General features: G+C 41.3%; 1 protein-coding gene across 8 annotated transcripts in view; it reads left to right on the top strand.

The window, feature by feature from the left end:
* Nucleotides 1–767: 767 nt before the first annotated feature.
* ADTRP (androgen dependent TFPI regulating protein) overlaps nucleotides 768–16429 on the top strand; it is an 82748-nt gene continuing 67086 nt past the window's right edge. For 6 of the 8 annotated variants that reach the window (XR_009047995.1, XR_009047991.1, XR_009047994.1 and 3 more), the window contains exon 1: nucleotides 768–997. Coding sequence is in view for 2 of the 8 variants with exons in the window: in XM_057698991.1 (XP_057554974.1) it covers nucleotides 981–997; nucleotides 2269–2338; nucleotides 6468–6595; nucleotides 8920–9084 (380 nt within the window). In the remaining 6 variants the exon portion in view is untranslated. Of the gene's footprint in view, nucleotides 998–2268; nucleotides 2339–6467; nucleotides 6596–8919; nucleotides 9085–16429 lie in introns of all 8 variants that reach the window. The other 2 variants (XM_057698991.1, XM_057698992.1) reach the window with 1 other exon arrangement.

Genomic DNA, 16429 nt, shown 5'->3' with positions numbered 1-16429 from the left:
AGGACTTCAAAAAAAAAGAGGCTTCTGGTGCTTAAAAAAAAAGTTTGAAAACCACTGCTAAATCATGCTGCTTCATGGGAGGAAAACTCAAAGCTCTTGCAACTTCTTGCAAAACAGAGGTTTAGTTAAAGGAAAATCAGTTCTAAATGGGGAGTTGTTCAATGGGTATAAAGTTTCAGTTATGTTAAATTAGTAAGTTCTAGAGATCAAATGTAAAACATATGCCTACAGTTAACAATACAGTGTTGTGCTCTGAACATTTTGTTGAGCGTGTAGATCTCATGTTAAGTGTTCTTACCACAAAAAACAAAACCATAAAAAAAGCCTAAGAGATACAAAGAAAAGTTGGGAGGTGTTGGAAATGTCTATTCCCTTGATTACAGTGATGGTTTCATAAGTCTTTGCATATGTCTGAACTCACCAATTTGTACACATTAGATAGGTGTGGTTCTTTGTATATTGATTATATCTCAATGAAGCAATTTCAAAAAAACAAGAAAGGAAAACCAGTCCTTGGCTTCACTGATAGAAACCTTTTGTGTTGCATTCACGCACAGCCACCTCCGCAGACGCACACGATCTCCCTCCATCGCCCTATTCCTGTACATTCCTACTTCAGGTGAATGATGCCAGCTCTGGAGGGAGTTGCCTCTGAACTCCCACTCAGCAAAAAAAAAAAAAAAAAAAAAAGTGGCTCTTGCCAGCGGCTGCGCCCACACTTCCTGGCAGCCACAAGTGTCTCCAATCATCAGTCAGGTATGCTGCCTGCTCACCTTTGAGAGCACTCTCACAGCCAACCAGCCTCAGAGACTCCCAGATCAGAGCCATCTTTCTCATTCTTCTATTTTGCAACTTTGCACGATGACCATGTTTAGGAACAGAGCCATCCTGTGGAACCCACACAAGGTGAGGCCGAATGTTAAGAAAACCAGCTTGCAGGTGACTATCCTCCCAGACTGACGACTGGCTTGGATGGAGAGATGGCTGCACGGCCCAGGTAAGCAGGCGCGGGGACGGCCTTTCCCACGCAGCATTTCTGATCTTGTGGGAAGTGCAGGCCAGCAGCAGGCGGAGCTCTGGGCCGGAAATCCCCTGTGTGCAGGAAGCTGGGCTTGGTCTCGAGCTCCCTGCCTTTCATTCTTAGGAAACTCGGGCAGCCTGAGGTGAGCCAATGCACACTAGAGGTGGCACTGGAGCTTCATGACTGCGTGAAGATGAACAGTTGCAGAGAGGGTGAGGGGCCCTGCAGTTGTGGACAGGGTCACGGATGTGTGCAGCTTCTCAGAACTGCAACTTGGGTTTCTGAACATTTATTCTCTATGCCAATGAAGTGTTGCCAGATGTCTGCTTGGTTACAGTTCTAGTGTGAAATCACACGGAGAGGTCTAATGCCATTTACTGCTTTGGTCAGAGATGATGGAGGGATGTGAAGGGGTGATGAGGAACCTTCCTGCCCACTAGATAAACTGACATCTAAGAGTAGAGTGTCCTTTCATCCACCACTTTTACTTTTCTCCAACTGAAACACTACGCAGGGCATCTTGTTTCCTTCTGTGCTTAAAAGTTACGCAACTGAGAACGGGTATTTATTATCAAACTCCTGTAGAGAAAATGGTGTCAGCAGGATGTCAGCAAGACGTGTTTTCTAAAACTTTGAAAGGCCTTCCTCCCCTTCACATCCTCCCCAATGTCTTCCTCAAGCACTACTCCCCCTGCGCTAATCTAGCCAAAACTTGCCTAAACTTTAAACCACTAAAGTCACTAGTAGGTTAGCCTACCAATATGGCACTGTTGCTGCCAGAAGGCCCCTGGCCTTGCAGACTCGGCTGCCGAGGGGCCCGTGTCTAGAAGATCTATACCACACGAGTCCAGTGAGGCACGGATGAGAGCAAGCCCAGGTTTGTCCTGCCACTTGCTGTTTGGTGTGCACACCCATGCTGGGCTACAACCAACTCATCTACCCAGACAAGCAGCAGCGGGGGGGGCCCCCAGGCACCAGCCATTTGAACACTCAGTGAATCATCTCTGGAACGCTGGATGCCTAGAAGTTGAGAAAATATCCCTTTCCTTCTCCTTCTTGCTTTCAAAGCCTAGGGGTCCAGCTGTAACTTATTCTCTTCTCTACAATCAAAAAAAGATTCCCCTAGACCAAGAGAAAGAATCAAACTAAGAAGAGTTTAGTATGGTCTAGCCTGCGTTGTTTCCCAATGTCTCAGATATTTATACGCTCTGTAGTGCCTAGTCGCTTGTTCTTTTTTTTCCAATCAGCAAAATAAGTTGCCACCAACCAGCGAGGCAGACGTTTTGGTGGCAAAGTTTTCCGCTGGCCGTGGCAGAGGTGAGAAAAGGGCATCCCCCCACACACTACTGGCCACTGAGTCTGCCATTCCATCGAGCCTAATGGGATCTGCTCCACCACATCACAGTTCTTCAGCCTCTCCATTTACAAGGGATGGAATTGAGAAGTACTTGGGAAACACTGAAAAATGGTCTGAAGGCAAACAAGAAAGCGGGGATGAGTCCCAGTGGGGGAGTATGGTAGCGCTGGAGGGAAGGCCGTAGGATGGGGTGCTACATTTGTGTAAAGCCTCTATACCAGTGTGTCCTTGCTGGTTAGGGGTGCCTTTGCCATTAGATCTTCCTATTGAACTAAACTAGCAAATGTCAGCGATCCGGGATCAGAAATCCCATGAATCTGACTTAGAATGATTTCCAGAATACTTTTCTCTCAGGACTGACATGATTTCAATGAGCAGCAAATAATAGAATTATGCTCGAGGATATGCCTTATGTGAAGTAAGAAACAAGAAACCCTCCTTTCTCACACCATAAAGGTCTCCCTAAAGCCCTCTTGCAACTCGGAACCTTCAAAACATAAACTGTAGGCAGCATTTCAAAGTAATCAAAGGACACAATCGTATACAGAGGGTTAAGATACACAAAATATAGTTGGTGCAAACACTCTTGCTAAGTTAACCACGGCTTGCCAAATTAATTCCTATGAGCAAAGAAAGAAGTTCAACTTTCTAATTATGCTCATTGATTTTTCAAGGTCATGCATGCCTCAAAACAAAGAACATGGTGAAGGTGAATATTGAAAATTGCAATAAGACTTTACAAAGAGCCTGAATTTGAAATGATGTTTTGTTTCTATCTCAGCAATAATTACCATCCTCCTAATCAGTGAGCACATCTAGAATACTACCTTCAGAACCACGCCCTGTGTTCTGTTGGCTACAGACAGGTCTGGATATGCTGAGGCTCCCGGGAGCAGGTTCACCTATTTAGGGTCTATTTGTTGGGGCTTAAGAGGTTTCTAGGAAGTAAATTATTCAACTGCCTCTGCCCTCCTGATTACACAACTTATCTGTGGCAAGCAGGAAAGTGTACAGTTGGGTGTCATACGCTGCTTGTGTTCTTTTGGTGCCCCAGGAGTAAGTTTACCTTGTCACCAAGATCCACAACTGACCTAAGTCTCATTGTGAACCATGAATCAAGATGACCTATTTAAACAAGTGTTTTTTCTTTGTTTGGTTTGTTTGTTTTGGGGGGGGGGGGAGGCGGGAAATGGCACAGTTGTTAATGACACATGAATTTATAAATAATTCTTTGGAGGTACAAGACTAAGTGATTTCTAAAGGATTCGGTGTAGTGAAAATGGAAACATTCAAAACAAGCTTCCTTCTTGAGAGAAAGAAAGAAAACCAATTCTAAGTGTTTAGCTTCATAGATAGAAATCTGGTGTTGCATTTGCACAAATCTACACCCACATCCACACACCTCCTCCCTCCATTTCCCCATTCCTAGCACTTCTGTGACAAAGATCATGCTTCTGAGAAGCTGTCACCATGTAATAAAGTCAGGACTGTTTTACTCACTACTGAGGGTGCTTCCGTGATCATCCATTCCCACTAGCTCCTCCAACACTTCTAGAGATACGAGTACAGTCCAACTGTGGACTGCCTGCATGGGGGGTGTGGGCGGTCTTATTCTAAACACCGATTCAACCCCAGACTTACTGAAACAGAAACTTTTGGGTTGGAATCAGGGATTCTGTTTGTTTGTTTTTGTTTTGTTTTTTTCTTTCAAAAACAAGACCCCCACCCAGCTAATTCTTATGCACAGTGAAGTTTGGTAACCACTGACAGCAAGATTGCAAGTAGATTGGTTCATAAAGGAACCAGACCCAAGGCCTTGATTTCAGTCTCATATTTTTCTCAGCAACTGTAGCTCTAGACCTCACCACTATCTTCCAATGGCCCAGTGATAAGAAAAAGAAACGCCCAAGAAAAGTTTAAACGTTAAGGAGCAAAATAAGAGAAATAAAAGTCTAAGTAATAAATGCTAGAATGCTGAAATAGGGTAATTTTTAACTCTTCTTTAATGACACAAAGACACCCAAGACATCATTACTTCTAAAGACATTATGATTCAGGTAACCAATATGATTGAAATTACATAACCATTTTAATACGGATGCTGATTTAGATCAAATGAACTAGAGACATAAGAACAGCAAAGCAAAGCAATATTAAACAAAACAAAAAGTGGGCTTCTTCTTCAAAATATAAAAAAATGCTTTATTCAGATGTATGGATAGACAGTAGTTACCAATAAATATACATATATTGGAGCCAGAGCTCAAAATTTTTGTTGATAAGGAGACATAATCAGAAGCGTTTGGAGATCACTGCTTTATTTCATTCCTTCAGATCTCGATAGTTGAGATAAATCTGATAAATTTTTAAATTACAATATGATACTAATATATGGTCCCATGTGACCCCTCTTAGAAGATATCCGTATTTTGATAAAGGACAATGCTTACTCCAAAGGAATCCACTCAAGGTGAGTTTCTGGCTCTCTGGTTGGCAGGTAGATGAGATATTGGGGTAGAGAAGCCCTCCCAGGAGAAGCATATCCAAGAAGAAACTTTTAAGAGTTCTTAACCACACCCTTGGCTGGGATGAGGAAATCAAGGCAGTTATGATTTTTCAGTGAACTCACCAATCACCTTCTATCTTCCCATCTGAGTGGGATTCAAAATATGGTCAAGTAGGTTACTGGCGGTTTCCTCAGGTATCCTGAGGATGAGTGTCTTGCTGGTGTTTTCTATATTCATATTTTTATTTCAGTTTTACACAGACTTCTTCAGTGTTAAGAACCAAGTCTGTGATCACATCAATTCATTCATTTGAAAGAATATTTTATCTGTGGTTTGCTTGGGAAGGAAAACTCAGTTCTTTATCTTGCCTCTGCATTTCTCTCCCTTTCACTCTACACTGCAGCTAGCACATGTCTAATTCTCACTTTCAAAAATGCCAAACATATTCTACAGAGGGATCTGCTTTAGAGTGACCAACAATCCTAATTTGCCTGGGAGTGACTTGTTTTAACACTGAATGTCCTGCATCCCAGGAAGCCCCTCAGTCCTGTTCACCCAGAACTGCACTGTCCAATATGGTAGCCACTAGCCACATGGGGCAAGTTAAATCTCAATAAGTTAAAACAGATAAAACAGTTCCTCAGTTGCATCAGCTCTACTTCAAGGGCTTAATAACTACATGTGGCTTGTGCCTACCTTATGAGCCAGTGTAGATATAAAGATCTCCATCACTGCAGAAAGTTCTGTTGGATAGTGCTGAGCTAGAGGGTTTTTCCAGCAATTACCTAAAACTAACATCTTTTAAAACAGTACCCTAATCAAGCGTCACCAGTTGGTTGAGCAAACTCATGTGATGGGGCCTGCCATCTCAGTGAACACACAGGGTATGCTGGCTCAGCAAAGCCTCAGTGAAAACTTTTGTTTTTCAGAGTTCACATTTCCTGATGCATCAGGCTTCTGGAACCATGCCCTCAATCTTCCCAGCTCCCAGGGATTTATAAACAGTTGTTGGCATTTAGTGAAAATAGGAACATGCTATAAGAAACATTTAATAGGACAGCAAGAAAAGACAATTTGATTCCTTTTAAATTGTGTCCATGAGGCATGAGGGTCACACTAATTTCGTTCCCATTTGTGGATTTTCCCTTGATGAGAGGCACAGCAGAGAGGACAACCAGACCTAGCGGAGTGAGAGCTGATGAGGACAGGCATGAGGAAAACCACCTTCAGGATGGATGCCTTTAAGTCGGTCCCATCCCTACCCTCAAGCAAAAGCTGGATGCAGCAACGGGGCTTCTCCTCTCACAAAGTGGCCAAGAGTCATGAGGAGGACAGCACTTTGGCAACATCCCTGTTTCCCCAGTGCAAGGCGAATTAGAAACAGAAACAGGAACAAGTTGCCTGTCGGTTTGAAAATTCATTGCTGAAAGATCTAATTGTGAGCCCAAGGATTTATATGTTCTATAAAACTTAGTGAGCACCTCCCATGGTTCCTCCTCTTGAGTCATTCACAGTCTAGCAGGGGAGACGAATGTGCTCACTGATTTTTAGAGTACAATGTAACCCATGGTTATCTGTGAAGATGCTGATGATCACGATGACGACTCACTTACGGGGAGCTTTCCAGGCAGCAAGCTCGCCTCTGGGTGCGGTACATGGAGAGATACAAGAAGAATCCTTCAGGAACACAGATGCTGGAAGGATCCCCAGGTGAAAATATGTCACACTATTTTTTGAAATTTCCAGGAAACTTAGCAGATAAACAAAGCAAAACTCTCACAAGTTACTTGAAAAAATAGCCTAGTAAAACAATCTAGATAATGGATTTTGTTTTTTAAATAAATTGTTTTATTTTGGAATGACTTTAGATTCATGGAAGAGTTTCAAAGGAAGTACATAGATGGACTTCCCTGGTGGTGCAGTGGTTAAGAATCCACCTGCCAAGGCAGGGGACACGGGTTTGAGCCCTGGTCAGGGGAGATCCCACATGCCCTGGAGCAACTGAGCCCGTGCGCCACAACTACTGAGCCTGTGCTCTAGAGCCTGTGAGCCACAAATATTGAGCCCATGTGCCACAATTACTGAAGCCTGCGCTCCTAGAGCCCGTGCTCTGCAACAAAAGAAGCCACCGCATTGAGAAGCCCGTGCACTGCAGCAAAGAGTAGCCCCCACTCTCCGCCACTAGAGAAAGCCCGTGGGCAGCAGCAAAGACCCAACACAGCGAATAAATAAATAAATAAAAATTTTTTAAAAAGTACATAGACCCCCCATATGATAATTCGTTTCTGAGTCAGACACATATGGCTTCAAGTCCCAAGTTCTGCTATTTATTATTGTGTCCTTGGATAAGTTATTTAACTACTCATACCCTCAGATGTGGCTTCCTCGATTGTAAAATGGCACAATAGAACTTGCTTGAGAGGGTTGTGGGAAAGAAAAAAATGAGAGAATTTGTGTAAAGTGTTTTATACATGCTTGGGCTGCTGATGTGCTTAATAAACATTAGCACATTATTATTTATGTGAGTGATATCTTTGTTTTAACAAATTAATGAAAATCATATGTGATAATAATTTTAAATGGCCAATATCTAATAACTATACTTTTAGCACTTCAAAGGACAAGTTCCATTTCCTTATCTTGCTCCTCTTCTCAGGCAGATGGAGGGCCTCTCAGTTCTAACCCTCACCCAGGCTCAGTCCATACGAGGCCAAATGGATGTACCGCCATTCTGGTCCCATGCTGTAAACACGTCTCTCCCTAGCTAGAGAACTGGAGGGAAAATGGAGTAGGTATACCCACTGTCTTAGACAGTTCAGGTTGTTATGACAAAAATACCATAGACTGGGTGGCTTAGACACAGAAATTTATTCCTCATGGTTCTGGAGGCTAGATGTCCAAGGTGCCAGCAGACCTAGTGTCTGGTGAGAGCCCACTCTCTGGCTGGTAGATGGCTATCTGCTCTCTGTATCTTCACAAGGCAGAAAGCAGAGAGAGGAAGCAAACTCTCTTGTATATTCTTATAAGAGCAGTAATCCCATCTTGAGGGCTCCATCCTCATGACCTAATTACCCCCCAAAAGCTCCCATCTCCAAATACCATCAAATTGGGGATTAGGGTTTCAACGTGTGAATTTTGAGAGGACACAAACATTTAGCCCACAGCATCCATCCAGGATGCTCTGGTGTGTTCAGCGGGGGCTCACTGAGGGGGCTCACAGAGCACCTCCTCAGGAGCTCTAGGCATGGACTCCTACTTCTGTGGAGCTGGTGAATGAACCATAGGGATGGAAGTGGAAGGGCAGACACACTGGAGGACCAAGCACCTTCTTCCCTTTTCTTCCTGTTCTATGATCTCTGAGGTACTGAGGGCTGTTTCTCTACTTCTCAAACACAGAGAACTCCCAGGATCCCTGGTCCTCTGTGTGGTCCATTAGAGCCATGCACATTTATCTCCATCACTGAGGAAAGTCACTCCTGCTATCTGATTTCTTTAGAAGAAAATACTTTTAACTAGACAATATTTGGGTTATGCATTCAAAATCAGTTTTCTGAGGCTTCAAAATTTGGTAAACAGTTGAACACACTCTAATTTTTCCATATTTCTCTCTGCTACCAGAAGACACTTCTAATTTATCATTTACCATCCCCCTTGATTAAAACAAAGACACCAACTCAACACTGTTTACTTTTCTTCTTACCTACCCTTGCACATATGAGCCTGCCCCCACAATGTACACACACACACACACACACACACACACACACACACACACACACACACACACAGAAGGAAAGAAAGAGGAGATGATAATCCACAAACCTTGGACTTGAGTCTATTTCAGCTGGTCTTTTCAATTCCTAAGAAACTACGCAGGGGGCATTGGGAAATTCTGAGCTGCAGTCTTAATGGAAAGCCCCAGGTCAAGAGTAACAGCTCTTCTTCAGTTTAAAAGCTAATGTTGACCTTAAGAGAACTCTGAAAATATGCTTGAAAATTGCTCCCATCGAATGTTTTCTGATTGCTCCCATCAGGCTTCTTGCAATGAAGAACCTATTGATAGATTTGGCACTTCAACATGCCATTCACCAAAGACACACTGCAAAAGCTGTTCCAGCAACCGTACTTTCTAACGCGGGGTACTGGTTGTCGGCCAGATGGGCATCTAATCAGGTGGTGGCTGTGAGGACAGACAGGCTGTGAGTAATTGCTATCATAAAACCTAACGCTTATTGAGTACTTACTATCTTACAAGTTCTATCCTTAGCACTTCACATGTACTGTCTCATTCAATTTGCACAGCCATGCTATCAGTTGGGCACTATTATTATCCCCGTTTTACAGTCGAAGAAACAGAGAATCCCAGTTTCATTTACTTGCCCACTGTCACACAAGTGGGAAGAAGTGAAACTACGATTTGAAGCAGGGCACACTGACTTTGGAGCCCACACTCTTGGCCACTACGTGACAAGGCTTTGCCTTACTTCACTTTGGAGTCCATGCTTCTTTAGAAGCCAACATTTAGCTGCAGACCAGCAGCCTCACCAAACAGAAAGCAATCTAAGGACCACTTAAATCACCCAGCATCTTGCAAACATTTCCTCAGTCATCCCCTTTCTCCTGGTATCCCCATAATGATGTCACTGATGGTAGAAAAATGGGAGCGCCAGGATTGAGTACGGGATTTTCCTATGTGGCACTTTGTCCAGTGGCTTCTAGACCCAGTATATTCTCTTTCAGCTCTTGAGCCAGTGCTCACTTTGAAAGCTACAGCCAGATTTTTGGAACCATGGATGCTCACACTAACACCACTAAAGAGCCAAAAACTTTGTGAAAACTGTTCTACGTTATTATAATGGTAGGGGAGGGTGTCATCAGGCCTGCAGTGAAACAATCATTGTTTCCAAGAACACAAAAAATCAGCTCCTCAGCACTTCAAGTAAGTTCACTGGCAAAGAGGCCTCACGGTTTGATGACAATCTTGAAGACAAGCGGCTATGCTTCATCTACTCCCTACATAGGCCTTTTCTAAATCATCTTAACATTACTCCCTCTGAATCTTGGAAGGTGGGCAGAGAAGGGGAAAAGGCAGAGTATCATGGAAAAAGTTCTGACATCTTTGAAGACAAGTATACAAAGGGTTGGTACTGGAATAGAGGGTCAGTAGGAGACATTCCCTCTAACTAGCTGAGAAGCAGCTGTACTCCTGTCTCCAGGAAGCTCACAATCTATAAAACATTCTTATCCTGAGCAGGCTAGGTTTTCTACTGTCATTGAAGGTAAGAGAGAGATGCTGAGTTTATTCTGAAATGGCATGTGATTTATTTTAGGTACCAATAAAAACTTGAATCACTATGAGTAGCCCCAAATGCTATGAACCTTCTGGAGGAGAATGGTGGAAAACACACCTCAACCAACCAGATAATGTGAAGCAATTCTAGATGAATAATTAATATATAATGATTTAGACACATTTGGCAGGCAGAAAATGCCAACGAAGCCAACAGATTTGACCTTAAACTTCAGCCATTTTTTCAACAAGTGTTCTGTGAGGTTTCATTTCATGTTCATACAGGTTGAGGGTGGCATTTCTGTTCAGAGGGCAGTCAAGTAAATGATTAGCCAAAACAACTCCTTCTGACCAAATGAATCAACTCAGCAATAAACAATCTGGCAAGTTTGTATGTTTTTTGGATTTTTTTGTCTACTTTTTTGTTAAGGGGATTTTTTTTTTTTTTTTAAAAAGCACAGCAATCTTTTCCTTGTTTTTATGAAACACTGCCCTATGTTTCCAGGCAGAAAAGCAAAAACTTTCAAAAGGTCATGTAATGTCATTTCAGTAATGCAGAAATAAGAAAACCAACTAACATGAGAAAAAAGATGTATGTAATAATGATCTTTGGCAGATGTCTTAAAGCAGGACATATAAACATGCATGCTATATATGTAATGCTAAGAGGATTCCACCTTGAAACTTGATAGCTGTCATTCCTTAATAAAGACCACTTGTTTGTCAAGGGCTAGATTAATCTCTGAGCTGGGTTATACAGGAAATCACATTCTGTTCCATTATAGGAGCCATTATCAATACCCTCCCTGAGTACAAATTTGGGATGCAGTAAGAGGCAAATAAAGCCTTCCCTCATCCCAGGCCAAAGGAGTTAGTACATGTAAACACAGACTAGGATCCTAAAGTGCTTCCATAAAGCCTTAAGGGAGAATATATTCCCATCTCCCCATAGGATCATGGCCTGTTCCATATAGAAGACACTGAATTCTTCTGGTTTCTGTAGTGTAATGGTCCTCACCTGGGGGTGATTTTCTCCCCAGAGACTTTTGGTAATGTCCAGAGATATTTTTGGTTGTAATACTGGGACCCCCAGTGGCATCGAATAAACAAAGTAAATCAGAGTAGCATCACAAAGGCTCAGGAAATTAAATTGTCATTGGAACCATAGCCTATAAAAGTCAGGCCAGGACCCGTGTGCGAATCCTAAACAGGGTGACTGATTGCTAAAATAAAAAATTTAAATAGGACTCAGAAGCTCTTAAGATATCAAAATGTCTAAGATACACATGAAATCCTGGCCACACCAAGAACCAGAAAAAGCACAGCTTGAATAAGAAAAGACAATCAACTGCCACCAACACAAAGATGAGTCAGATATTGGAATTCTCTAACAAAGACTGTAAAGCAGTTATTATAAAAATGTTTAATGAGCAATTAAAAATTCTCTTGAAACAAATGAAAAATAGAAAATGTCCACAAAGAAACAGAAGCTGTAAAAAAGAACCCAACTGAAATGATAGAACTGAAAGATACGGTAACAGAAAAAAAACAAAAACAAAAACAAAAAACCTCACTGAATGGGCTCAATAGCAGAGTGGAGATAACGGAGGAGAGAATCAATGAACTTCTGGAGCAATTTACTCACACTGAAAACCAGAGAGAAAATAGACTGAAAAAAAAACTGAATTAGAAGAACCTCCGGGAACTATGGGACAATGAACAACTAAAGATGCAAAATTCATACCACTGCAGTTCCAGAAGGAGAGCAGAAAAAGAGTCAGATTGAAAGAATATTTTCTAAAAATGACTGAAAATTTCTCAGATTTAGTGAAAGGTATAAATCTACAGATTTAAGAACTTGCACAATCTCCAAATATAAGCCCAAAGAAATTCAAGCCACAACACATCATAAATAAACTTCTGAAAACTAAAGATAGTCTTCAAAGCAACCAGAGAGAAATGACACATTATCCATAAGGGAGCACAAATTCAAATAAAAGCACATTTCTTATCTGAAACGATGGAGGCCAGAAGGAAGTTGAACAGTATTTTTCAAGTGCTGAAAGAAAAGAACTGTCAACAGTGAATTCTATATCTTACAAAACTATTCTTCAGGAATGAAAGGGAAATAAATACATTCTCAGATGAAGGAAAACTTAAAGAATTTTGTTACTAGCAGACTTGCCCTTAAAAAATGGCTAAAGAAATTACAGTCAGCCCTCCATATCTATGGGTTCCATATCTGCAGATTCAGCCAACTGCAGATCAAAGATATTCCAAAAAAAATTCCAGAAAGTTCCAAAAAGCAAAACTTGACTTTGCCAAACAGCCACTGTTTATATAACATTTATATTATATTCACAACTATTCACAGGCACACCTCATTTTACTGCACTTTGCTTCCTTGCACTTCGCAGATATTGCATTTTCTACAAATTGAAGGTCTGTGGCAACCCTGCATTGAGCAAGTCTATCAGTGTCATTTTTCCAAAGGCATCTGCTTACTTTGTGTCTCTGTCTCACATTTTGATAATCCTCACATTTCAAACTTTTTCATTATTATTATATTTGTTTGGTGTTCTGTGATCGCTGATCTTTGATGTTTCTACAACTCACTGAAGGCTCAGATGATGGTTAGCATTTTTTAGCAATATTTTTTAATTAAGGTACGTACATTCTTTTAGAAATAATGCTATTGCACACTAAGTAAACTACAGAATAGTGTAAATGTAACTTCTATATGCACTGGGAAACCAAAAAATTGCATATGACTCACTTTATTATGATATTTGCTTTCTTGTGGTGGCCTGAATCTGAACCTGCAATCCAGGGTCTGCTTGTACACAGCATTTACACTGTATTAGGTATTACAAGTAATCTAGAGAGTTAAAGTATACAGGAGGTTGTACCTAAGTTATAGGCAAATACACCATTTTGTATAAGGGACTTGAGCATCTTTGGATTTTGGTATCTGCAGGAGGTCTTAGAACCAATCCCCTAAGGATCCTGAGGGATGATAGTAATTCTGGAAGACAAAGACAAAAGGATGAAACTTGAAGCATCAGAAAGGATGAAAGAACAATGTAAAGAGCAGAAATATAGTATATACAATAGACTAAACTCTTCTCATGAGTTTTGTAAATCATTTAATGAGTGGAACAAAAATTATAACACTATGTGATTTCCAAGACTATGATATTTAAAAGTGGAAAGGGACTAAAACGGAAATGAGTCCAAGTGATAAACTGTAATGCCAGTAGGCTATAAGTCACAAGTGTATATTGTCATACCCAAAGCAATCCTTAAGAAAACTATACAAAGAGATACACTCAAAAATACTATAATTAAACCAAGATGGAATCCTAAGAAGTGTTTAATTAATACACAGGAGGCAAGGAAGGAGGAACAGAGGCAACAAAAAACAGAGGAAACAAGGAGAAAACAAATAACTAAATGGAAGACTAAGTCCTAACATACCAACAACTACCTTAAATGTAAATGTCTAAATACAACTATTAAAAGGCAGAGATTGGCACAGTGGGTTGAGAAAAACCTCACAACTCATCTATGCTGTTTATAAGAAATTCACTTTAATTTCAACAGAAAGGTAGATTAACAGTAAAAAGATTAGAAGTATCTACCATGTAAGCATTAATTTAAAAATGAAGAAATAATAATAGCAGATAAGGTAGGCTATCTGAGCAAAGAAACTTACAGAGACAAAGAAAGACACTACATAATATTAAAAGGATTAATCACCAGGAAGACTCAGTGATCCTAAAGACGTATACACCAAATAATGAGAGTCTCAAACACATAAAGCAAAAACTGATAGAGCTGAAAGGAGACACAGACTAGTCCATAATTATTTTTAGGGACTTCAATACCACTCTTTCAGCAAATAACATAATTCTTAGATAGAAAATCAGCAACTCAAAATGCAGTTTATATATATGAATATACATGACTCATACATGGTACTATACAGACTACTAAAACAAGGTAACCAGAGCTTAACTGCTGATCTTTTTGTGATGAATTTCCCAGGAAAACAGGCATTCACATGAGAGTTTTAAAAGATTGAAAATGGAATAGCTGATGGGTCAGCATTGAATGTTTCTTAACTTTGCTGATTAGTTCAGCACATAAAAACCTATCTGAAATATCTGAGTTCTTTCATAAGAAAAGTTATGCATTTCCGATTAACACAGTTTTGCAAAACATGAAATCTGACACGGCATCTAAAAAACTCATTTCAAGGTAGATAGTTTCTCTTTAATAACGTCATTAGACCTCACATAATCAAGTGACACATAAAACAATTCAAGCAAGAGAAATTCACCTGAAAATTTTAGAACTTGGGTACAAAGCAAAGCAGTTTAAGAAACAGTGAAAGCTCACTGGCCTGATTGCTAAGACACTTGTGTTCTGGTCATTGCTCCCCCATTCATAGCTGTATGATTTGGGGCAAGTCCCTTAACCTCTCTGAGCTTTAATTTTCTCATCTGAAAGATGAAGAGGTTGAATTAACTGACCTCAAACGGTTCTTTCCCGCTCTAAACTTTTAAGACAATGTGAATCAATTTCATGCTTGTAAACAGGAAGAGTTCTTTGCCCTCCAAACTGAAAATGCACCATTCAAAACTACCAACACAGAACTCTGCTGTTCTGAGTGAGTCTGAGAAGATTAACGCAGACACTGCATTCCACTTTGAAAGCACAGCTAGAGATCAAAGAGTAAGGCAGATCTGAATCAGGTTTCCAAATGCAACAGGCAAAGTGATGAGCCAGGAAAGTTCTCATAGATTGAAAAAAATAGGTTCCAATGCCTTTCAGAGTTGGCTTGGTTTGGTGGCTGGAAATCCACACATGGTCTCACCAAACAGACTTCAGATGGGAGCCTTTAATAAATGTTCTAATTTTTAAAAAGCAGAGTAGTTACAGTGACCTCTGAGAAAAACAAGTGCTGTTAGATGTGGTATAAATAAGCCAATGAGCGAAATGCTTCATGCTAACTCAGATCTCGGCCGCATGTACAGCAAATGGACAAGGGCTCCTAGGGATGTAAAGTTCACTTGAAGGAAGATCTCAGTCTCCCCAAACCTTGGCTTTAACTGGGTCTCACACACATTTAATTATTTCCAGAATCACCTACCTTTTATCAGGGAAGGGGCCTTTAGAATACAGCGGGGATGATGTTGGTTCAGAGGCAGCAGGGTTTCTAGGGAAATACAAACAGCACTGGGTGATGACAGTGGTAATAATCAGGAAACCCCAGGGTTAGAGAACCTCCCCCTGCCCCAGGCAGAACCTAAGAATACCACAATACCAGAGCTGACCCATGCAAACAAATCTTCATCAGCATCTAGAATTTACCTCCTACCATCAACAGTGCTGAGGGCCCAGAGGTGTATCAGATACCACTAGAGGAGCTCACAGTCTGACTGGCTCCATCAGTTGGCGTTCCAGCAGAAAAAGGCAGGCCCCTCAGCTGGGAATTTAATAATAGGACGATTTACCAAAGGGTAGGTGAAGCTCAGGGAGCCTATAAGGGCTGTGGAGGTATATGCCAACTTGAAAGGGAATGAGCCATCTCAAAATGGCTCTACATAGGTTAAGAGGGCAAGTGGAATACAGGTAAGTCCCACCAACATGTCTTGTCTTGAAGCTTAAAATGACTGGGGTTTACGGGTCAGTTTGTTTAGCACCATCAGCTGGAGGGGTCTCTCCCTTGTGCCAGAATGAAACCACACTCCCTCAACCTTTTTCACCATAACCTCAAGAATTCTGGGCTCCACGATCTTTAATTCCTTCTCTCCATTGTGCTACCTGCAGCCATCACTGTGAAGAGTCTTCCAACACCTCCCACTATGGTTGGCTCCATGGTACATGCTGGAGTGGGTGTGTATCTGTGTGGGCTTGGGGCTTCCTTCCAATCTCTTCAGAGACTAGCCCTCATCAATTTATTCCTTTAGTCCAGTAAATGTCCTAGTTTCAGGAAGCGAGACAATCATCACTCCAGATTCCCTGAGCCCCATTTCACACTCGAGGGCACTAACACCCCAATGAGGCTGATGTCTGACCAGCTCAAGGTCATGCAGTAGACTCAAGCCCAGGTTTGAGCCCCTGCTCTTCGTACTCATCATTCTGTGACCGGCCTAGGAATGGGTGATAATCTCTATCAGACAAAACTGCTATCTGTGCTGGTGGCCATGACAACTTTACTCAGTGAGACTACATTAATTCTTACCTTC

Source organism: Hippopotamus amphibius, chromosome 11 (assembly GCF_030028045.1).
Source record: "Hippopotamus amphibius kiboko isolate mHipAmp2 chromosome 11, mHipAmp2.hap2, whole genome shotgun sequence".
Lineage (NCBI taxonomy): Eukaryota > Metazoa > Chordata > Mammalia > Artiodactyla > Hippopotamidae > Hippopotamus > Hippopotamus amphibius.
This window is presented reverse-complemented; position numbering and strand designations above follow the sequence as displayed.